We start from the raw sequence: 24,734 nt of genomic DNA on the forward strand, positions 1-24,734 counted from the left end.
GACCTTGGTTTATGGCAGCCTGATCTGCAAATGTCAAGCGAAGCGTACCCGCCCAGCCCCTAGTTCTGTGCTTCCGAGCCCACCCCGCAAAGCCCCAGAAGCCCAGTCTAGGTGAGAGCACGTGTTAGAGTCTGGAATTGCCCCACCGTGGAGGCGGGGACAGAGAGATGGCCCTTCCTCCCCAGACAGGCCACAGGAATGTGGCCAAGCGGCAGCTGGAAAGTCCCACCCCCTCCTTTCTCCCTCTGCGCTTCCTCTTCAGGAGCAGGAAAAAGATGCACAGGAAGGGGCTGGGAGGGGAAGGCTCCCTCCCAGCTTAGTCCCTGAAGAGCGTTCCTTGTGGGGAAAATGCTGGAGCCCAGTGATAGCGGTACAGCCAGCCCCTTCTTATCCCGGTCCCAGCAGCTTGCTAGAGTCCAGGCTCTTCTCGGCCCAGTGAGGGCCTTTTCCACCCAGCCCAGTGCTATGTCACCCTGCTGCCCTGACAAAGGAGGGTTTCCCCCGGCATCTTCCACACTGGGCATGAATGGGAAGAGGGGGAGCGGAGGACAGCCCCGTGGAGTTGTGCGCTCACCCGGGCAGCATTTCAGCTCTGCCCAGAGGCTGCTGCTGCAGGGTTCCAGTGGCTCTGCTTTGGGGAGGGTGCAGAAGCCCCCACAAGGGCTCCAGGGCTCAGTCCAGAGCCCATGAGGCATGCCGGCTGCCTGCTCAGAGGCCTTCATCTGGTCTGGAGGTCTGTCAGTGTCCCTCGGTACAAGAGTCAGAGACAACAGGCTGCAAGCCCCCTCCAGACCACGAGGCCAGGGCAGCAACCCATGCTTCCCCTGTTCAAGAGACCTCTCTACACAGAGCGGGCTTTTGGAAATCCAGAATGTTTAGCCCAAGTGCGTTAAGACCCAGTGAAGGGAGAAGATAGGCACTGGTGAGCAGAGGGGCTCTGACTGTCCCCCAGCCCTGCCAGTGATGCGATTCTGGCGGCCCGTGCCTGCAGCAGAGGCGAAAGCGCTACCCAGCTCCCAGGGTAGCCTGTCAATCCATCTTCAGGGCAGCTGTGCTCTGCACCTGATTTATAAGGCCGGGTGGCGAGGACACTCCTTCTTTGGTTCTCTTGAGAGGAAGGTGCCTGGCCAGCCCAGCAGGCGCTGAGGGCCCTCAGAGTGGAGCGGGACGGGGAGGACCTGTTGGGGTTGAGGTAGGATGTTTATTGCGATGCCTCTTCTGCTTCTTCCCCTGGGCAGCTGCCTACTCATGTTTGTCGTTAACCTGTTTTGTTCCAGATGCCCCCACCAGTGAGAACGCCAAGGCCCTGGAGATGAAAGCCCGGAGGCCAAAGAGCTCTCTTCCTTCCGTGCTAGGAACAGAGAGTAAGTACTCGTTCAGCTCTTCCAGGCAAACCCGGGACTGAGGGCCGGCCGCTTCCCTGCCTGTGCTCCTCGGAGCCTGGACCCTGCCACCACCCTGGTGCCCTGTGAGCTCCCGGTGACCGAACCACTGGCCTTTTCTCACCCCTCCCACCTCTCCAAGGCCTGAGTGGTGTTGCACATCCACATCCTCTGGCAGCGTCACTCAGGCCTCTTCTGCTTCCCACCAAGAACCCTGGGAGACCTTCCCCTAATCTCTCCCAGTTGAGTCTTTCCTGCCACATAGACCTTCTTACACAGTGGCTCTGATCAGATCACTCCTGGTTGGAGTGCCCAGCGGTCCCCAGAGCCCACCAGTCCCGTGGAAGTGAACCCCTCACACGTTGCCATCCTGGCACACCTGCCACGTGTAAGCACACATTCTGACATCCAGCCTCAGCCTTTCTTTCCAAGCGCTGCCCCCCAGCTCCTTACTCCTGTTTCATCTTCAAGCCAAACTGAGCTCCTCTGTGTGCACCGGACATCCCTGTGTTCCTCCCTTTGTGCCTTTGCTCTGGCACCTCTCTTGTGGGACAGGCTCCCACTGAAAAGTCATCTCATCCCTGAGCTTGTCTTTGCTCCAGCTGAAAGGAACTCTTCCCTCCCGTGAGCCCCCATAGCACTCAGCATCCCCCTTCTGCCATTGGCTGTCCTCTTCCCAGGGTCACGGTGACGTGTCTGTGTCTCATCCTCCTTTCTCCTTTTTAAGTTCCGTGGGCCTCCAGCTGGGCCAACTTAGGGGTGCACCTTTCAGGATGCCGGTGCCGTGACCTGCTCACAGAAAGGCCTTACCACCATCTCTTAGAACAAGCTTGCAGCTGTGGTCTAAATAGCCAAGCAGGGAAGGGGCTTCTCCTATGACTCTGCCTGGCTCTCTCCCTCATTTTGCATCTTGGCTTCCCCCAGAACCCATTATAAGCTTTTAGGCACTGTGCCTAGGGTCCACGGTGCTTTTACAGGCCCACAAAAATATTTCAATATCTTATAAAATTCGGGAAAAATTTAACTTTCAGGTCAAAGAAAATGTTTTAATTCATAACATGAATATATTCATCTTTATACCAGTGCAGCTGTAAAATATAATTTATGTATGTATGTATGTAAGTATATACATTTTTTTTTTCTTTAGTGAAGGGAAGGAGCCTTCAGAGGCAAAAGTGCTTAGACTCCACAAAGGTCATAATGCAGCCCTGGCTTCCACTACTGATTAATTATCGGTCTAATTTTGCTAGAAGTATGCTTCGAAACCTCCAATTTTAACAAAAGATATGGAGTTGCTTGGGCATCCCCAACACACTCTGTGTTTTAAAAGAGCAAAAGACAAGACAAACTCTTAATTACCGATACTAATAAAGGGAAGTGAGCTAGATTAATTCAAAGGCTGCCTCTCTTTTTCCGTTACAAGGCAGTGTTCTGTAACTTAGTTTTGTTCTCATCTCTTCAAAGCAACCTATTTACCTTCCCAGTGAGGAGCTTGGGTTCCTCATGCACATACCAGCCAAGCTTTTGGGGGGCGGGGAGCACGCTCAGCCTTCAGTATGCCAGGGCAGCCAAATTGGAATGATAATTTCTCATGGATATTTATTTATTTTTGTCTGCGTTGGGTCTTCGTTTCTGTGCAAGGGCTTTCTCTAGTTGCGGTGAGCAGGGGCCACTCCTCATCGCGGCGCGCGGGCCTCTCACTGTTGTGGCCTCTCCCGTTGCGGAGCACAGGCTCCAGACGCGCAGGCTCAGTAGTTGTGGCTCACGGGCCTAGTTGCTCCGCGGCATGTGGGATCTTCCCAGACCAGGGCTCGAACCTGTATCCCTTGCATTGGCAGGCAGATTCCCAACCACTGCGCCACCAGGGAAGCCCTCTCATGGATATTTAACCACTGGGAGCCTCCGATTATCAAAAGTGGACGTTTAATAATAAGTTGTTGACAATGCATAAACAATTCTAAGAAAAACCTAGTGAGAATGGGTTAATGATTTTATCTTCCGAAAGGATTTCTTGGGCCTGTGTTCTATTTAGTTATGGGAAAGAGTCCTCGGGAGAGACATGGGTTCTCATGAGAGCGCCAAGTAATGGTGAACTGGGTCTGATGTGATTGTTCTCCTCTCCTGGGGGCAGAAGCAGGAGTGCCTGGAGTTCGAGCGGGAAGGTCAGCAGCCTCCTGTCCTTAGCTCTGGCACATCTATTCCGGTGAGATCCCGAGGGAAGTGAGGTGGGGTCAGAGGAGAGCCGTGAAAGAGAAAAACAAACTGGAGACAGTGAGCAGACCCGGGACCTGGGCTCTTTACCCTGGAGAAGAGAAGGCTGTGGAAAACCCCAGCCAAGCTGTCATCGTGCAGTTCCAGGGCAGGGGCTCTCGACCCTGGCTGCATGTTAGATTCACCTGGGGAGCATTTAAAACCACTGCTCCCTGCTGCACCCCAGACTAATTAGATCAGAATCTCTGGCAGTGGGATCCCGGCTTCAGTGTATGTTTATGCTCCTGGGCCATTCCAAGGTGCTGTCAGCCAAGCTGGAAACAAGCTGTCCAGAGGGCAGCCCGGTGCCCTGGCACCGCCGGTCTTGAGAAGCAGAACTGGGTCTAACTCTTCTAACTCCATTAAATGTGGAACCACCGCGGGCCCCCGGCCCAGGTCCTCAGGGCATTTCCATCACCTGCCTTTAGGGAGAGAGCAGGATGCTCTGGTGGAGTCTGTGCGCCATGGGTCTTTCCCCTCCGAAGGGTGCAGAGAAGGGGGCTCAGTGGGCAGTGCTGTTCAGAGGAAGGGGCAACTGCAAGTGCTTCATCTCCGTGGCAAACAAACACATTCGTGACTGCATCAGCTCCAGCTGACACTGCTTGTCTGCTGAAGGGGAATTTCACTCTGTGTAGAAAGCCTTCACGGTGGAGTTACAGACAGATGTCTTACTCCCAAAAGAATGGAAGTATGTGTCTCTATGTATAGTAATGGCCGTGTTGAATCCCTCTGCCGGCCCACGCCTCCTGGCCCCCATCATCCCAGCCTGTCACTCCCTGGGGCACTGAGAGCTTTAGCAGCATTTTTCCTTCGAAACCTGCAGAGTTTCCTGGGTGCCTGTGTACCACTGTGGGGCTTCCTTCCCAGGAGGCTCCTGAGAAGGCAGCTGCCCAGAGATAGGGAATGAAGGGAGTGTCTTTTAGGCCTGCACCCCCAGTTCTTTTCTCACTTTGGGGGATAATTTATATGATTTATCAATTACGTAAGTTAAATATGCATGCCTTCTTGTTTCAACATTTTAACTAGTACAGAAGTTTACCAAGTACAGTGTGAAAGCCCTCTTTCATCCTACCCCTAATTTCACTCACCTCCTCAAATTAATTCACAATTACTGTTTTCTGAATATTCACATATACACATGCAAATATTTCAGTTGGATTTTTTTCTCACAGAAATGGAATTATGCAGCCTGTACACCTCTGCAACTTGCCTTTTTCTCTTAGCGTTGCCGTCCCCAGTCCCAGCCATCTCTGTTTGCATGAGAAAGCCCAGATTCTCACGTTGCTGAGTGGTCTGGCTGTGTATGTGTGTTCATTTTCATCGAGGGCTGGGAAGTACCTAATCTAACCAGGAAATCCATCTTTCCTCCAGTGACCGAGGGAAGGCTGAGTGGTTTCCTAGTCAAATAGATGGTGGCCAGATGCCTGTCTGCATGCCCTCCCCTCCCCAGCTCGGATGTTTGGTCCTGTGAGGGAGCTGTCAGGTGTGAAAGTAGATGGTGCTTGTCTACACTGGCCTGAGAGCCCCTGGGGGCACCGCTGCTGCCTAGCTCTGGGGAGCATGAGGGAAAAGCCAAGCTGGTTTGCCCAAACCCAAGGGGCCGGATGAGAGAAAACTGACGAGAGTACAAGTTAACCTGACAGACACCAACTCACAGGTACAGAAGTGAGGAGGGGGTCATCTGGGAAGGTTTTGGGATGAGGGAAACGCTAGGCAAGGTTATGAAAGAGGAGAGGAATGTGGTTTGGTTGAGGAGGAGCTGTAGCACTCCTCTTGTGAGCTGGAGGGAGGAATGCACCAGTACTATCGTGAGGGCCTCCGATTCAGTCACCTGCCTGTCACACAAAACAAGAGTTTTTTGAGCACCCACGCAACAGGCATCATCTTAGCCACTCAATCTACGTCACTTCAGGCAAGTCTTATTCAACTGAGCTACAAACAGTTGTTCCCATTTTACAGATGAGCAAATCTGAGTCTTAGAGAACTAAACTGTCTTGCCCAGGGTCTCACAGCTCACAGCTAGTTACATGTGGGCACCGTGAGGGCAACCCTGATCTCCGTTCCTCCCACGCCACCCTGTGCCTGCCATAGTCTCAGGGCCATCCCTTGTGCTGTCCACACAGTGGACACTGTCCACCAGCGGGGACAGAGGTCTGACTGCCATCAGAGCTGGGGGAAAAGAGTGTGACAGCCGGCATGCTTCCCTGCTTCCCTGCATCTTGAGACCTGTCAGGGTCTTTGCTGCATACCTCTCAATGGGAATTTTTTTCTAACTTTATTTTGATATAATTTCAAATTTACAGAAAAGGTGCAAGAATAGTACAAGAAACTCTTGTATACCCTTTACTTAGATTCATCAATTATTTGCATTTTGTTCCATTGTTTTGTCATTCTCTGTATATAAACTCATATATATATATATATATCATTCATCAAATATTCATATCTATGTATCTATATACACTGTATACTATATATACACTATATCTGTTCATATATATTCACCATTCATCATATAGACATATATATATACCATTTACAAATAGAGACATCATGCCCTTGACCTCTAAATATCTACTGTGTATCTCCTAAGAACATAACCACAATGCAATTATTAAAATCAGGACATTTAACATTGAACCGATACTGTTTAACCCACGGTCCCATATTCAGTTTTTGTCGATTGTCCCACTATCCTTTATGGCTGCTTTCCCCCATCTTGATGGGAATTCAGTCTCAGCACTCCTGGAAAACTTTATGCACTCCTCCAGCCCAGAGTGGGTCATCTCCCACCTTTGGAGAGAGAACAAGAGAGACGTGCGTGGGCCTGGGGGAGAAGTATCCCCACCTGTGACGGGGATGGGGGGCATGGGTAGACAGCAATACCCTTCCTTGTTGGACCTCCAGATGCCCATTTACTGTGCCCGGTGGGGCAGTGCTCAGGCACAGGGCACAGCCAAACAAGCCCCTGGACTGGAGAGCAGGAAATGAACGTCTTGGTTCTGCCTGTAATTGAACATGTGGCCTTAGTCAAAGCCCTTCCTCCCTCTGCACCTGTCAAATGCAGACTTTCTCCAACTAACCCCCCAGGCCTTTTCCAGCTGTGACATCAAGACATTCAATAGAATGCTTTTCTTTGGAGTGATACAGCGCAGGTGGGGTTGGCCAACACCCTTTGTATCATCTGGTACATGAAGGGTGGAAGCTCCGGCAAGCATGAACACACAGCAGCAGAGATATCCTGATGGGAAGGAGGCCATATGCATAGAGTCCAGGCTTAGTGTGTCCAGCTGGAGGGGATCTGACTGGAATTTTGTGTGAGAGAGGCATTGATGGGGCTGAAGGATGGTTTGAGAAAATACAGAGAGGCACTGCCAGTGCGATAACAGGCTCAGGGGTTCCTCCTATCAGTCCGTAAAGCTGACGGTCTTTGAGGAAAGAGATAGAGGAACATCCACAAGATGCTTTTACAACTAGGGGATGGGAACCAGTGCCTGTCCATCTCTGAAATTTCAGTGCCTGGTGTGAAGTAGGGATATAATAGGTATTTCACTTTTCCAATGTATTTATGAGTTCCCCTGCTTCTGGGATCTGGGGAGGATGCAGGTGGAGCACCACTTTATGTTCCATGCCTGGCCTTGACCTTGAGCTTCACCTCTCATACCGGTCACTTTGACCTCACTGACTACTATCCCAGATTACGATGCTCTTAGATATCTTTGCCTTGGTCTCCTGTGTGTGTCTCTCTCTGAACCCAAAAGTCATCTTTGAAAGCATCTGTGGATATCAAAAACAGTGTCCAGTTATCCAGAAGATTTTCTCCAGGATCAAATCTTTCTTTTGATCAAACTCTCTCCAGGATTCAGGGGGCTGGAAGGAAATGCTGGAGGGGTTAAGACTTGGCATCAAGACTTGCTTGACAGGGAAAGATATGGGACCCTGGGAGAGAAGTGGGGCTATTTCCATGAATGTCTTTGAAAGCTGGCACCAACTCCCGGTTACTCCCAACCAAAATACTGGTCTCTGAGGAGTGATGGTGGTCATGCCACCCTCCACCACACCATGCATGTGGACCTGTGCTTCCACTCCCGGGCTGCCACCTCCAGATCCTTCCCAGCTCTTCCATTGTCTCCCACAAGCCAGTTTAATGGCAGGAGGGTCCTCCCAGGGAAGGGCCTGGAGGATGCCCATCAAACAACACTGACACTGCTGTCCTGGCCATGCTGGGCTGCCTCTTTCACAACTGTCCTGACGTTCCGTGCCCTGGGGGCTCAGGGCTGGGTGTTTGCGGTAACAAGAGGAGCAGTGTTCCTCTGGAATCTTCTTACGTGACAGCCTTTGCTATGAGGGGATGTGTATAGGAAATTTGCCCAGAGATGTTCATTCTGGGAAAATGACTAATATTTTTCCACAGGTTTGTAAGGACGGGTTGGAAAGGGCCTAATGTGTGTGTGGGGGGGGAGAGGGACATTGCTGGGGGGGGTTTTCAAGTCCCCTGGGGCCCTGAGCCTCCCCGCCAGTGCAGGACAGTGAGATTCAGCCTTCCATCCCCAGGTCCTCACCTCCACCGTCCTGTTCTGACACAGCCCTGCAGGGTGGGTGCTGTCCCTCCACACGTCACCCAACCCGAGTCCCCTTCAGGAGCTCGTGGCAGAAAGTTAATGCTGATTTTGGGAATTGTGAAGGGTTTGATGTCTATTTTTAGCTAGCTACCTAAAAAAGGAAATGTCCCCGGAGAGGCAGAGATCCAGGGACCTCCCTGTACCCTAAGCTGTTCATGCCACCTCCCCAATTCCCTTTGGCTTTCCATTATCTCAGACCCTCTTGAAGCTGTAAGACCCGCCTTCAGGCTCTGTAAATATCTCCCAATTGCTGGCTCTGATCTTTCTGGAGATCACTGGAGAGAGGGACTCATGTGTCTTCAGATTGAGCAGTCTGGAAACTTCTGTGGGGTGCTGACCTCTGCCCTCCCAGGGCAGAGGAAGGTTCATGAGGCCAGGACTAGGTGGGTGGGGGCAGGCTGGGGCAAAAGCAGAAGATGGATTACCCAGATAATTGGAGGCCAGCCTTCCCAGCCCAGCCCCATGTTTCCCAGGAACCTTCTAAATTCAGTGCTTTGATTTGTGATGTTCTTATTGGGTTGCTTCACTTCTTCCAGCCTCAGTCCCCTGTCTGGGGTAGAAGGCCCAGCACCTGGCAGCTTTGATCTAACTGGTAACAGAGCAAGGGACCTTCTCCTTTTTGTGGAAAGTTGCACAAGGATTCAAGCCAATGGGCTTTATCTCTGAGCATCAGAGCCCAGAGCCCAGGGGTGCGTTGGAGTGTTCTCGGGAATTCCCATGTTAACAGAGATCCTCGGGGGTTCCATTTATTCCTTTAAGACCTGTTTTCAAGCCTGTGCCAGGTACTGAGCTACGCACTGGGGATACAGAAAATGAACAGGATGGGCCCCGTTCCTGTCCCCAGGGAGCTTGCTGGGGTGTATGCGTGTTGGGGGCAGGTTTCTGCAGTTGCAGTGCCTTGTGATGACTACTGATTGAACTGCCTTGGAGGGGCATGGAACCCAGCCTGGCAGCAGTGATGCGTGAGCTGAGACCTGTCCCAGAATGTGCAAGAGTCAGCGAAGAGTTGACAACAAAATCCTGGCATTGCAGAAACTGAAAGGCCTTCAGTGTAGAGTACAGAGCAGTGCCCCCCAGAAGCTGGCACAGGAACCGGCAACATCCACACCCCAGGAAGGTCAGGAATCTGTGTTTTCAGCAAGTCTCCCGGGTGATCATCGTGCACGCTAGATTTTGAGAACCACTGACATTGAGCATACAGGGCATGGGTGAAGGTGTTCCCCAAGAGTTAGAAAGAAGGCTGGGTCTGAAAGTCGGGGACAAATCTTGAAGGCCCTTGTCTGGTGAGTTGGACTTGATCCTAGGAGGCAGTGGGCAGCCACTGGAGAGGTTTCAACAGTGGAGTGACATCAGACTTGCGTTTGAGAAAGACCATTTTGGCCACCGAGTGATGGATGTATTAGTGTGGGGACAGGGGACCAGAGGTCTAGGAGGTGGTACAGTTAGGACTAGAATGGTGACAGCGGGGATGTGGAAGTGGGACCAAGGAGGTTATCTCGTTGATGGAATTGAAAGATGTCAGCTCGTGACCGGATATGGGCAGGGAGGGGGCCTTGGGAGAAATGGGGATGAGAAGCAGTATGGGGAGAAGAACCTGGATTTGGTTTTGGATGTGTTGGGTTTGCGGTATGTGCCTAGGGAAATGGTGTCAGGTAGTGGGATGTATGGGTGGGCCCAGGAGAGAGGTCTGGGCTCCAGGGAAAATGAGGGCAGCAGAAAGAGGGATAAAAAAAAAGGAACTCAGAGGGCTTCCCTGGTGGCGCAGTGGTTGAGAGTCTGCCTGCCGATGCAAGAGACACGGGTTCGTGCCCTGGTCCAGGAAGATCCCACGTGCCGCAGAGCGGCTGGGCCCGTGAGCCATGGCCGCTGAGCCTGCGCGTCCGGAGCCTGTGCTCCGCAACGGGAGAGGCCACGACAGTGAGAGGCCCGTGTACCGCCAAAAAAAAAAAAAAGGACACTCTGCCCTCCTTGCCTCACCCTGTGTCTGAGGTTAGCAAAGATGGTTGGATTTTATTTTTATTTTCCTTCTTTGATACTCCTCTCTGGCAATGGCTAGCACAGAAAGTTTGGGGTGCTGGAGAAGGGAATGAGGGACAAAGGGCTGACAGCAATAATAAGATAATAAGAAGGGTGCATCCAGAGGAAAAGAAACTAGTTAGTGACCCAAGAAGTACTGAGAGTTTGGGCATCTGGACCAGCAAGAATTTTCCCTCTACTGAGGACCTGAACTGGGGAAGGAGCTTCAGGTGCAGCATGAGCGACCTCGTGTAGGTATAAAGCTGACCTGACCAACAGTGTGGAGACTAAACAGGTGAAGGAAAGTACAGAGCAGTCCTCTGGGGAAGTGTTTGGGGAAGAAAGGTGAATGGGTGGTAGGGCTGGTGTTAAGAGCTTGCACTTTATTGCTATACCTTCTTTACAATGTAGCTTAATTCTTTACCACAAATTTTATTTATTCTTCCCACATTCTTTGAATGAGGAAACTAAAGCTCCAAGAGGTTAAATAACAGGCTATAAGTCACACAGCTTAGGAAGTAACAGGGCAGTATTCAAACCCAAGTCCAGTGCCAGAGCCTACACCCACTGCATTTCTGCACAGGGACAGAGAAAGGTTTCAATGACCTGGTTTGAGGACGGGGCAGAGTGTCAGCTGGAGTCGAGAGGAAACAGGAGGAAAGCAGCCATACACTGGGCAGCAAGAGGGTTAAGTCCTATTTCTAACTTGGCCACATGTCGTTTTATAAAGCCAGCAAGTCATCTAACTTTTATTCAAATCCATCTCCTTTTTCATGAAATGGAAACAGCGTGAAGTGCCCTGCTTGTGTTTGGTTGGGGTAAGAACCCAATGAGAAAAAGGATGATGACATCATGGGTTAGAAACTCAACTTGCTGAGTCTAGCTCTCTACGAGAAACCAGGATTATAATCCAGTGACTCTGCTTCCTAATCCATTAAATATGTTTTTCTAAGCCCAGAACGCAATTAATGGATTTCAGCAGATGGTCCTATAAAATATGTATAGAAGAGGATACAGAACATTGTTAATGTTTCAAATAGTTGTTACTGATAGGAACCAAACCAGTTTCAAATGCTAACCAATTCAAACAGGAGGTACTCGAAATTTGTAGAACTACCATAAAACTTTGGCCTTCAATCTTATTTAACCGTAACATAGAAATATTGCTATTAGTTCAGGCTCTACTTCTGGCCAGGTAGGTTTACCCAGAGCCCCCAAGAATAGTATAGGGGGGCACTTTGGAGTCATCTGCTTTCATTTTGTGCCCTTCCTTGCCTTCTGATTAACTCCTAGCCCACCACTCCAGGGGCTGGCACCCTCCTTCCCTGCCCCCAGAGCTCATCTGCAGCTACAGTGTGCTAGGGCTGCCATAACAAAGTACCGCAGACTGGATGACCTAAACATCAGAAGTGTATTGTCTCACGGTTCTGGAAGCTGGAAGTCCGAGATCAGGTGTCGGCAGGTTTGTTTTCTCCTGAGGCCTCTCTCCTTGGCCTGCAGGTGGCGGGCTTCTTGCCTCACACGGCCCTTTTTCTGGGTGTGCATCCCTGGTGTCTCTCCGTGTGCCCAAATTTCCTGTTCTTATAAGGACACCAGTCGGTTTGGATGAGGGTCCACCCTAACAGCCTCCTTTTAATTTGATCACCTCTTTAAAGTTCCTGTCTCCAAATATAGTCATATTCTGAGGTATTGGGGGCTAGGGCTTCAACATATGGACTGCGGGGGACACCACTCAGCCCATAACAACAGCCCTCCACACAGTTCCTCTGAAGAGATGGCTTTCCCTCTCCCAGGAGGTCAGATCCCGGCTCTGGTAGGAGCCCCTCTTTCCTTCCCTTGAGGGCTGCTCTCTTCCAGCTGTGCTGTCTCCCTTCCAGCTGCCCTGGATGCAGGGGAGCAGGGGCTTTGCGGCTCGGCCAATTCTGAGGGTTCCGTATCCTATCCAGTACCCGCTCCCGAGGGACCTGGCTTTCCCAGGCTCTTCCCTGCCAGCGTCTCTGGCCTCTCCCTCTCCACCTAGTCCTAGCCTTCTGCTTTCACACCTGTTCTCTTCTCTCTCACCTTGGAAGAAACGTTAGCTTGACATTTCCTCTTCTTCACCCTGCTTCTCTTTGTCCCTTTCACCTCCAGAATTCTTGATGGATTAGTTGACTCCCTAGCTGTGTCCTTGAGAATCTACTCTAGAGCAACTTCTGACCCCGCCATCCCACAGAACCTGCCCTCTCAAATACCACCCATCACCTGATGCTGGTCGTATCCTCCCAGTACCCATCCTCCTCCACCCTGGGTTTCAGGGACAGTCCTTCCACAGCCTCTCTCCTTCAGCCCAGCTCCTCCCTGAGAGTATCAGCTCAGATCAGACCCTGGCCCTTTCTCATCTTTCACTGTACTCTTTTCCCCAAAGAACTGACCCATCCTCACAGTTTCCATTAATGATTGCATGTTGGATCCTAAAATCTTTCTCGTTCAGCTTCCACCAGCTATCTCTAGAATTCTGATCCTGGGCTTCTAGCCAATACACAGATTAAACTCTTTCATCGACCACATTCTCTTGAGCCAAGCCAAACTCCTCATCTTTCACTCCTAGATTCCACGTTCCATCGATAAAATTTTTCCCATTTATTCAAGGAAGATGTCCCTGAGAAATCTTTGTTCCTCCCTCTTGTTTAGCCCCGGAATTCTTTTAACTTTTCTTCCATCTCTCATTTGTATTTTCTTTTCTGCTGCCTTTGCCAAGGCTGGACCTTGATGTGTTTCTCCTAAGAGTATGGCAATAGCCTCCTAGTTGGATATTCTTGTGCCCTGGAACTAGAAAGACCTCCAGGGGTCCTCTAGCCCAGTTGGACTGCCGTTTGTGTCAGGACTTCCTGTTACTCAGGACAGAGACCTAACTCTCAAACTTGACATTCTAGACCAGCACTGTCCAATAGAACTTTCTGTGATGATAGCAGTGCTCTCTGTCTACACAATATGGAAGCCACTAAGCATGCATGGCTATGAGCACTTGAAATGTGACTAGTGTGACCGAGGAACTGAATTTTTTATCTTCTTTAAATTGTCACGCCATCTTCGTGCCACTGCTCTCTGAAACCAGCCCTGTGCTCCAGCCACCCTCCACCAAACATCACCCTGACTCTCTACTCTGAGTCACTCTGTTCCTGATCAATGGGGCTCTTCTCTCCAGGTCAGATCATCTCGAGTCCTCAGGTCCACCCTGTGTCGCACCTCCCAGCCATCTCCTCAACAGACACTGCTTTCTCTTTCTCCCTCATTTGAACAACTACATCATCTTGGCTGGATAAAACATTGTTTAGCTTTCTGTTTAACTTTTAGTTTGAAATAATTTCAGAACTATGGAAAAGTTGCAAAAATAGTACAAATATTTCTTGTATACCCTTCATTCACATTCTTCAAATATTGTTTTATCATTTTTGCTTTATTATATGTTCTCTCTCCTTCTCTTCCTCTCTTTTTCAACCTCTCTTTCCTTCTACCTCTTCACAAACACATATACACGTATACATACATACGTACACATTGTTTATGAACGGTTTGAAAGTAAGTTGCACATGTGGTGTCCTCTATACCTCAGTACTTCAGTATATATTTCCTAAAAACAAGGACAATCTATTATAAAACCACAGCTATTTGATATAGTGTGGTTAGGGAGGATCTCACTGGTTAAGCAACTCTTTCCCATTTTTCATATTATAATTTACATACAGTAAAATTCACCCATTCTGTTGCACAGTTCTTGACAAATGCGTATAGTCCTGTAACTACCACCACGACCAAGATATGGTTTCTACACCTTAAAATATGTCCTATGCCCCTTAGTAGTCAACCCCTCCCCACCCACCTTTTCTCTGTCCCTACAGTTGTGCCTTTTCTAAAATGTCCTACAAATAGAATTATACAGTACACAGCCTTTGAGTCTGACTTCTTTTAGCAGAAGAGAAAAATGAATCATTGAGATTCATTCATGTTGTGTATATCAGAAGTTTGTTCCTTTTTATTGATGAGTGGTATTTCCTTGTATGAATGTACCACAGTCCATTCATTCTCCAGTTGAAGGACATTTGGATAACTTCTAGTTTTTGGCAATCACAGATAAACCCACTACAAACATTCATATACAGGTGTCTGCGTGCATGTAGGTTTTCATTTCACTTGGATAAGTATGTTAGATGACTTTTGAACAAAGACCTGAAAGAAATATGAAGATAAGCTATGAAGGTAGCTGAGGATATTTTTACGTATTCACCATATTGCTATTTAGACAAATGAATAGGTTTGTGTGGCAAAACTGGTCTGTCTGGGTCAGTTTTCCCATGTGAGTTATTTGGAGAATGGGGGGGGGGGGTAAGAATGAAGGAGACCATTGGTTTGTTCATTCATTTGTTTGTTCATTCATTGATCCATTCAACAAACATTTAAAACATAAAAGCCACAGTCCACAGTCTGTGACCCAAAGGAAGCCTGAGACCCTCGGATCCACACCAAGGACTAAATTTGGTCAGTTTATCTGACATAATTTCCCTTATGAGTTTCCTGAAAGGGTAAGAGAAGAGTTAGTGAGTTTGGGGTTATCATCATTGAAATGGACAATGGAAGCTCAAGCATTTTTCAGAGTTTTTATCTCCCTGGAGGCTCCGGGGACCCCTCCAGAGGCCCTGTTGAGAAGTGGTATTCAGTCGCTCATGAGGTTGTCCATGTGCGACTGCAAGGTCTCCAGAAACACATATTCAAGGGAGGGCTCCATCTGGATGAGGGGCCAGTGGATCAGACTGTGCCCTCCTAGGATTCAGGAGCCTTGTAAAAAAATAAATAAATAACAGAAAATAACTTGTGAACTTCTTTGTTTCAGGTGATGCAACTGTGAAAAAGAAACCTGCCCCCAAGACACCTCCGAAGGCAGGTAATTGGTCACAGCAACATATGCGGGCGAGGGAGTCATCTGCCGTGAGGGGTTTACCCTTTGCTCTGCTAGACTGCCCACTGGGGATGTGGTCCCACCCCGCTCCCCGATTCAAGCTCTGCATTATTCAGGCTGAAATTTCCCCAAGAGTCTCTGTACACCTTGGTCCCCCACCCTCTTCCACTACTTGCCTTTTCTCCTGCTTCTCTGGTATGGACAGCATCACACGATACTGGTGACTTTCCCATCCCTGCTGTGAAATCCTGCTTACCTCTCTGTCCTCCAGTCTGCCCCTTACCGAGATAATCCACTTTGTGCTGTTTTCATGCTCTGCTCTGTATGTCCCTGTGATAGGAAGCCCTGTCTGTTTTCCATGGAAAGACATTTGAGGATGTGAACCATATTGAGCCTGTCAGCCAGGGTGACCTGGAGGTTAGAAGGCAAGATGCTTTGTAACTAATAAAGGAGTAAGGTCACAGACTCAAAAAATTAGGGTAAGGCACAAATTCCACAACAACCAACGAACGGAGAATCATGCCTTGTAAAATTGTGTGGGTCACTTCTGAGGGAATCAGGATCAAGAGACCAACAAACCTAGCAGATCCGTCAGCCCAGGTGTCTGAAGCAGTGGTCATTGCTCAGTCTTACCCTGAAGGTTCCGGAAAGTGAGAGAGAAGCAACAGACCAATGTGGCTGGCAGCGTCGAATGAGATTAGAATGTCTGAGGCTCCCTCCTCCTCGGAGCTCACTCTCTCCCTTGTGCTCCCCCAGCCGTGCCCCCTCAGATCATCCAGTTTCCTGAGGACCAAAAGGTGCGTGCAGGAGAGCCCGTGGAGCTGTTTGGTAAAGTGGCCGGCACCCAGCCCATCACCTGCACCTGGATGAAGTTCCGAAAGCAGGTCAGTAACAGAGGGCAGTGGCCCGAGAACAACCCACACAAGTTCCAGAGCCGTCCTGGACCGAAAGGGATGAGAAATGCTGTGATGAAGGGCAGCATCGCTGCTCATCACAGGGGCCTGAGAAATGGGAGAGCCCCTCACACCCCTGTCACCCACCCACCAAATCTGAGCTCTTAATAACCTTTTCTTCTACATCTAGCAAGGATGCCTGTTTTATAGACAATTTGTGTGATAGAGAAGAATATGAAGGAAAAAACAGAAACCACCTATGGCCCCCACCTGATTTGGGTATCTCTGTCTAGAATTCTACTTGGAGTCAGGAAAATCGAACCAGTGACCTAAATGACCTCTCAGACTCTAGAGCTTTCTGTGATTCTGTGCCAGCTCACTGAACCCTATCTGTGGCAACCACTTAAACTTACCACATGCTGGAGAGAGAAAAGTGCACCTGAGTATCTGAGTAGATCAATTGTACGTTAAACAGAATTTTGGCTTACTGACCCAGAAATCGAACTTCCATTTATAACAACAGTCCTACAGGAAAATGTTTGAATTTCCAAACAACCAGTTCCTTTTAGAGAAACTTGGGGAGCCTGGCCATTTTTCTGATCCCACGTTGGTAGTGTGTGCCCATGTACCTGTTCAACAGGGGCCCCAGACCGGCAGGCTGGCCCTGGATCAGGACCTCTACAGGAGGTGTGACGACTTCTTCTGAGCCCTCTGTTGCTCTATTTCCAACCCATTCAAATTGTCCTGAGGCCCGGAGGTGGGAGGCTAGTACTGGGGAAGAAAGAAGAGTTGGACTCAAAAGATGAAGAAGAGAAGCTGGCCTTATCCCAAAGCATGTTTGCTTGGGTTTTGTCTGGGCTAGTGGTGTCTGAAGTAAGATGAAATCTCAACCCTCTTCAGAGACATTGAGCCAAGTCCCAGCTCCATCCAACAGAACTTTCTGTAGTGATGTAATCGTACTATGTCTGTTATCCAGTAGAGTAGCCACTAACCATATGTGGCTATTGGACACGTGAAGTGTGACTAGTGCAACGGAGCAACTGGATTTTATACTTCAGTTAATTAAAAATTGTTATAACAGCTTTGTTGAGATATAATTCACACACCATAAAATTCATCCTTTTAAAGTGTACATATATTCACAAGGTTGGGCAACCACAACCATTTTCTAATTCCAGAACGTTTTTATCACCTCGAAAAGAAACCCCAGACCCATTTGTAGTCATTTCTCCCCTTCCCCCAGACCCTGGCAATCTCTCACCTGCTTTCTGTCTCTTTGGATTTGCCTATTCTGGGCATTTCATATAAATGGAATCATACAATATGTGTTCTTTTGTGTCTGGGTTTTTTCACTTAGCGTTACGTTTTCAGGGCACATCCATGATGTAACATGAACCAATATTTTATTCCTTTTTTATGGCCAAATAATATTCCGTTTTCTGGATGTTCCACATTTTGTTTACCTGTCCATCTGTTGATGGACATCTGGATGATTTGCCACTCAACTAAAATTTGAATAGCCACATCTGGCTGGTGACTGTGGTATTTGACGGCACAGAAGAGGTCAGAACCCACTGGGTGGGCTTTGTAAGTGACTTTGATCAAATCTGTTCTCCCACCATCCCATCCCAGAGCAGCGGAGGGGGCTGGAATGTGCCCCGTTTCCGGTCTGGAGCAGAGAGTGACAGCTCACTCCCGGCCACCAGACCCTGCAGCACCCTCCCTGCTTGTCCCAGATCTCGACCCTGTCAGGGCAGCTTGGCTCTAGATGCAGGAGAGGGGGAAGCTCAGAGTATAGACCTTAGGGGGTCTTCCCCGCTTAGGGGGAAGCTCAGAGCCCAGACAAGACCAGCCCCACACAGCTCGGGCAGCTGCATCCACATCCCCAGGGGTGAGGAGTGTGGGTCGGAGCCCCCTTCCTTTCTGGCTCAAAGTCTCTAGTGCCTGCCCCACTCTCTGTCCCAGATCCAGGAGAGTGAGCACATCAAGGTGGAGAACAGTGAGAATGTCAGCAAGCTCACCATCCGGGCTGCACGCCAGGAGCACTGTGGCTGCTACACTCTGCTGGTGGAGAACAGGCTGGGCAGCAGGCAGGCCCAGGTCAACCTCACCGTTGTGGGTGAGTCTGGGGACGGGGCGTAGGGAAGGCGGGATGATGGACTTCCAGGCCTCATCTCCCGGGGCCACTGCTTCAGCACGCGTTCCCTCTGCCCACAGGCTCCCTTTCTCCCTGCTCTCTCACTCCCTGCTCTCACACTGTTGCTGCCCTTCGTGCTTATTGAGAATCCCAGACCTTGCACACACAGCGTTTTCCTCTTCCTATGAATCCCCTCCCGGTTTCCCTTTCTAGCCAGACTCTGAGCTCTACCATTCCAGCTCTCTCCAGCTAGCCCCTGTGACCCCTTCTCCCCCTGGTCCACTCCCTGCCCCCAACCCCAGTCCCCTCACAAACCCTCACCTTGAATCAGTGCTGCCTTTCAACTTCACTGCCGCTCTGCCTGAGTCTGGGGCATGGCAGAGAGACCACATCGATCTGCAGACTCAGTGCTGGGCTCTGTCAGTGTCCAGGCTCAGCCAAGGTGACAGCGCTGGTCAGTGCCCTCTCCCACACCCCGAGACAGCCATTCCTCAAGACCCCCCTACCCTGCAGGCCTTGGCCACTGGCCTCTCTGAGAAATAGGAGGCATCAGGCATGAACCTGCTTAGCTTGGTGGTCCCACACCTGCAGGCGTCTCTCTATCTGTGCCCGTGCTGACTCCACCCTCCAGGCTCTGGGTGTTGCCCACCTTTCTCCTGTGCTCCGGACCCCAGGCTCTTGAGGGCTCCAACCCCCGCCACCCCCATTCTCTTCAACTTCTCCCCAGTTTCTCCCATAAATGTTGCCAGGACTCTCCCATCGTCGCCATGCGCACAGGCACGCATAACTCCTGTAGTATCTCGTCTCACTCTGGCCACCCTAGCATCTTTCTCCTGCTCTCTCTTCACGGCCAAACCCTCTGAAAGAGCCAGTCTCTCCTCTGAGTCTCCTTCTTCACCTCCCTGGCAACAATCTTCAACTCCCTGTAGCCTCACCCCCAGGCCCCATTAGTCTTCAGGGACTGCTCTTCTGAGGTCACCTTGCCCTCCTAATCCCCAATCCACTCCCTTTTTCTTATCTCCTATATCCCAGGATTGGGTTCAGAGTCTGTCTTCAGACTGATTGTCAAGGTCACTTTTTCCTCTCCATCTCAGTCACTGTGTTTTTCATGCCCTGCTCAACTCTCTCTTGAAATATCAAACTAGCTTCCTAACTGGCCTCCCACTGTCCGTCATGCTCAGCCCACTGCCCCCCACAGACACGTGGCAGGCGTTCAGGACAGCGAAGGAGCAGCAGATGCATAACAGGCTGGTCCTAGAGCACTTTCGGGCCTTCATACGTGGTGCACACGAAAGCCTTTCACCTGGTGTTCTTTTTTTTTTTTTTTAACATCTTTATTGGAGTATAATTGCTTTACAATGGTGTGTTAGTTTCTGCTGTATAACAAAGTGAATCAGCTATACATATACATATATCCCCATATCTCTTCCCTCTTGCGTCTCCCTCCCTCCCACCCTCCCTATCCCACCCCTCTAGGTGGTCACAAACCACCGAGCTGATCTCCCTGTGCTATGCGGCTGCTTCCCACTAGCTATCTACTTTACGTTTGGGAGTGTATATATGTCTATGCCACTCTCTCACTTTGTCCCAGCTTACCCTTCCCCCTCCCCGTGTCCTCAAGTCCATTCTCTAGTAGATCTGTGTCTTTATTCCTGTCCTGCCCCTAGGTTCTTCATGACCATTTTTTTTTTTTTAGATTCCATATATACGTGTTAGCATACGGTATTTGTTTTTCTCTTTCTGACTTACTTCACTCTGTATGACAGACTCTAGGTCCATCCACCTCACTACAAATAACTCAATTTCATTTCTTTTTATGGCTGAGGAATATTCCATTGTATATATGTGCCTCATCTTCTTTATCCATTCATCTGTCTATGGACACTTAGGTTGCTTCCATGTCCTGGCTATTGTAAATAGAGCTGCAGTGAACATTGTGGTACATGACTCATTTTGCGGTACGCGGGCCTCTCACTGTTGTGACCTCTCCCGCCGCGGAGCACAGGCTCCGGACACACAGGCTCAGTGGCCATGGCTCACGGGCCCAGCCGCTCCGCGGCATGTGGGATCTTCCCGGACCGGGGCACGAACCCACGTCCCCTGCATCGGCAGGCGAACTCTCAACCACTGCGCCACCAGGGAAGCCCCATGACTCATTTTGAATTATGGTTTTCTCAGGGTATATGCCCAGTAGTGGGATTGCTGGGTTGTATGGTAGTTCTATTTTTAGTTTTTTAAGGAACCTCCATCCTGTTCTCCATAGTGGCTGTATCAATTTACATTCCCACCAACAGTGCAAGAGTGTTCCCTTTTCTCCACACCCTCTCCAGCATTTATTGTTTCTAGAATTTTTGATGATGGCCATTCTGACTGGTGTGAGATGATATCTCATTGTAGTTTTGATTTGCGTTTCTCTAATGATTAATGATGTTGAGCATCCTTTCATGTGTTTGTTGGCGATCTGTATGTCTTCTTTGGAGAAATGTCTATTTAGGCCTTCTGCCCAGTTTTGGATTTCACCTGGTGTTCTTTGATCTGATCCCCTTTCTTTAGTTTCCTTAGGTCAGGAGTTTTATCTCTGGGAAGGCCGGCGGACCAGAGGCTCAGGGAATAGGCTTCTCATCTATAAAAGACAGGACGCCCTCGCTCTCTCTGTGGTGACTCCGGATGCTTATTTTAATTGTCTCCTCCTGGAGTCAGGAACCCTTTGGGGGCGGGGGATCGGCGCCACTTAGACCGGAACCTGAAGTATTGATTTGGTGCCACGCCCCACCCGTCAGCTCGCAGCAGTATCCAGTTTTCCTTGGTGTTCTCTCTCACCCGCTCCTGCGGGGGGAACGTTAGGGTCAAGTCCCTGGAACTGCTTTTCTGTGACCAGCGCCCCCTGCCCCCATGCTCCCCACGGCGCCACCCGCTCCCCTCCGCCATCACCACCATACGGGCTGCATTTGTGGCCTTTTATGGTTGAGTTTCTCATTCTCCTCGGCCGGTGCTGACAGGGCCATTGGCGTGGCTGTCCGCCAGCTGGCAGGAGCGGCATGTTAAATGCCGTCCTGGGAGGGGAATGGAATGGAGGGGAAGGGCTTTCTGTCTGCTTCCCCCTTGGAGAGCTAAGAATAGAATTGCTCAATAAAATGAGGACTCACGTTGATGGGTACAGCAAATCCACATTCATTCAGAGCCTGTGGATTTAGAATCAGTCCAAAGTAAATCTGGATGAAGCCCAGGTTTACCTGCATGTCTCTAGCGACATCTGTGTATTATCTGATCAGGGTTGATTAAGTAGATGTAAAATGTAAATGAGATGAAACAGGAGTTGTTTGGCCTACTCCAGACAGTTACAAGCACTTTGGAAGCACCCACTTGTGAGCCAGCTAAATAAGGCCAGTTTAGCACAACTTCTACTAATTAGCGGTAAACTTCTCTTCTTGTATGTTTTTTAAAGTACCCCTTTCTTTTCAGATAGTCTCTGACTCCTATTTTTTTAAATGATGATAAAAATTAGCCTTTCCCTGGGCTTCCCTGGTGGCGCAGTGGTTAAGAACCCACCTGCCAACACAGGGAACACAGGTTCGAGCCCTGGTCCGGGAAGATCCCACATGCCGCGGAGCAACTAAGCCCATGTGCCACAACTACTGAGCCTGTGCTCTAGAGCCCGCGAGCCACAACTACTGAGCCTGCACGCCACAACTACTGAAGCCCACGTGCCTAGAGCCCGTGCTCCACCACAAGAGAAGCTACCTCAACGGGAAGTCCGCGCACCGCAAGTAAGAGTAGCCCCTCCTCGCCACAGCTAGAGAAAAGCCCGCGCACAGCAGCGAAGACCCAACACAGCCAAAAATAAAAAAATAAATACATAAATTCATTCCAAAAAATTAGCCTTTCCTTCAGTTACTTTAAATGAGTGATGTTTAGCTATTTTGAAAGCTAATTATTATTATATGTTAAGAGATAGTGCAGGGATTTTTGATGCGCAGAGGACCTCTGCCCACGAGTGGGCCTCCAGCCTCAGCCTCGGAAGGGTGAGGGAGGGGCCTCTCAGGCAGGAGAGAACAGCTGGACCCAGATGAAGCCCTTCATGCGACTTGTCCAACACAAGAAAACAGGCCACTCTGCGTATCTTTAAAGGAGAAAAACAAAGCAGAGAGGATCCCAGATACCCAGTAATCCCCCAGTACTCTCTGAGCTTGGAACTTGCATGATTTTTAAGGGCAGGAGATTTCTCAGCATAATGCTTGGCTTGGGCTTAAGCAAGATGCATTCTTCATCTTATTCATCCTGATAGCTGGGAAAGTAACAGGCCCCTGGAGTGAGGGTTCAGAGACCTTTTAGAATCTCCATTTGGCTCCGTCACTGGCCAGCTGGGTATTCTCGGTAAGCAAAGTGCCTTGCCTAATCCCGAAGGGCCAGGATTACCCAGATAGATAACCTGGGGGCCCTTGCAGCCCTGCCATTCTCTAAAAGCTGCAGGTGGTTCCTGAGGTGCCAGTGGAGGGAGGCCCAGGTGGGGTTGGGCCCAGTCACAGACCATCTTCAAACACACGGGCACGCAGGGACTGCCAGCGCAGTTACTCCAGAGAAGCAGCAGGGATGAGATCCTCCGTTTTCCCAGGAGTGAGAACATTTGCTGAAGAGAAAATCCTGGAACTGGTGCCATCGGAGCCCCTTCCTTTAGACTCAGCATTTCCCATTCTGCTAGTCAAGTCTCCAGGGAGCCATGAAAGAATTCCAAAGAAGCATGGAGCTCGGGGCCCTGGACACTGAGCCCGCCTGGCCTTTGCCAGGCCATGCCCAGGCCTCCCTCCCAGACTGAGTGCGTCTGTTTCTTTGGCCCTGAGAGCAGGCTGTTCTGAGGACGTCTATTCCGTCCTGAGGGTTTTCGTCCCCAGCTCATCTGGCCTCCATGTGGAGCTCTGTAGGTTGGAAAGAACAGAAAGCATCGGGCTCAGCCCGTGGCTCCCGGGGCAGGCATGCGGGTGGGGCCTCCTAATCTCCTCTGACTTCAGACTTGCGTCTGTTCTGAACTCCTTAATATGCCATCAAATTCCTTGAAAGCATTGAGGTTTCACTTTGAATTAAAGCCACCCTCCCCAAACTTTGCATCTTCTCTCATGCTGCAGGCAGTGACATATGTCCTGTGTCAGTTCTCTCTCTTTTAGCCAAGAGACTAAATTCGGAACAGGGTAGGGGATTAATAGTACCTTTTCCAAAATACCCATTTCTCCAAGTTTCCTTTTCTTGACCAAAGCAGGAGGGGAGAATATCAGTCAGTGCAGTGTATCTGTATTCGTCATCTCAAACTACAGGACATTAAACGTGTCCAGTCAGAAGTTTTCCAGGCATTTCCTTTGAGGGAGGGAGGCAGGGAGTCTGTCGTTCATCTTTCTTTAGGCCTTTTTACTTCCTTAGCTGGGTCTTGAGAGGACTTGAACCACTTGCCTGTAAGAGAGTTTAGAGTAATAAACATCTTAGCCAACACCAGAGGTATTTCTAAAAAGACCAATATATCTTTCAGAACAAACAGTTTTTCTAAGAGAACATATTGAACAACCAGTGAAAGTGGTTCCATCATAGGAGGCCTCCAGAGTGACTGCCACCAGTGGGGAGTGGCTGTCACAGTCCCAGAGTCATTCCAGGGCGAGTCAACCCAGGCTGGGGTTGCTGGGTATGGATGGCTTCCGGGCAGTGCGTTCTTGGCTGGATGTAGAAGCAGCAGGGCTGGGGGAGAGGGGAAAATGAATATGTATGTGTATATGTATATGTGGATGTGGATGTGTGTATAGGTATATATGTATGTGTGTGTGTATGTGTATGTATGTATAGGTGTATGTGTATGCATGTGTATGTGTTTATGTATATGTATACATAGACACATACACAGGCAGAATGTTCTTTTTCTTTTCAATATGCTTAAGTCATTTGCAGGGATTTTCTTTGGCCTTCCTACCTTGCTGAGGGGGAGGAGAGTAGAAATCAAGTACTTTTACCTGGGTTTGCTTATTTGATGCTTGCAAAACCCCTAAGAGGTAGATATATATTAACCCCATTTTCCAAATGAAAAAGACAAACTTGTCCCAGAAGTTAAGGAATTAGCTGGAATTCACATAGCTTATAAATTCACAGCGTATAAAACATGGCTTTTAATTGCTAGTTTGGGGAGCTCTAGGACTCAGATTGTCTTGGAGGAGATGAAGGCTTAGTGAACACTGGTATCTGTAACTAAACCAACCACCTGCAGAGACTAAATCTGAAGAATAGAATTCTGTTCAGATGAACACCTGCCAAAAATCAGCAAAACTAAAGAACCTCATTAATGAACACACTGACTACCGTGATTTGCCTTGAAGTTGGCAGTGTTACTGGTTCTTAGCATTACTGGTCTGAATGGGAAGGCGGCCAGACAAAGGGCCGCTCCTAGTTTGTGTCCTCAGCTCATTTTCTGGCCCTCAGTCAGGGATGATTGTGATTTGCTACTGTGGTTCGCCTTGAAATTCTCTATCT

At 49.5% G+C, this 24,734-nt stretch overlaps 1 protein-coding gene across 9 annotated transcripts in view; it reads left to right on the forward strand.

Moving 5' to 3' along the window:
- Positions 1 to 24,734, forward strand: part of MYLK (myosin light chain kinase) — a 271,416-nt gene that overhangs the window by 206,960 nt on the left and 39,722 nt on the right. For all 9 annotated transcript variants that reach the window (XM_032629951.1, XM_032629944.1, XM_032629948.1 and 6 more), the window contains 4 exons: positions 1,278 to 1,364; positions 15,138 to 15,188; positions 15,960 to 16,087; positions 18,062 to 18,215. In XM_032629951.1, the coding sequence (XP_032485842.1) occupies positions 1,278 to 1,364; positions 15,138 to 15,188; positions 15,960 to 16,087; positions 18,062 to 18,215 (420 nt within the window). The remainder of the gene's footprint in view (positions 1 to 1,277; positions 1,365 to 15,137; positions 15,189 to 15,959; positions 16,088 to 18,061; positions 18,216 to 24,734) is intronic.

The sequence above is a fragment of the Phocoena sinus genome, chromosome 4, assembly GCF_008692025.1.
Source record: "Phocoena sinus isolate mPhoSin1 chromosome 4, mPhoSin1.pri, whole genome shotgun sequence".
NCBI lineage: Eukaryota > Metazoa > Chordata > Mammalia > Artiodactyla > Phocoenidae > Phocoena > Phocoena sinus.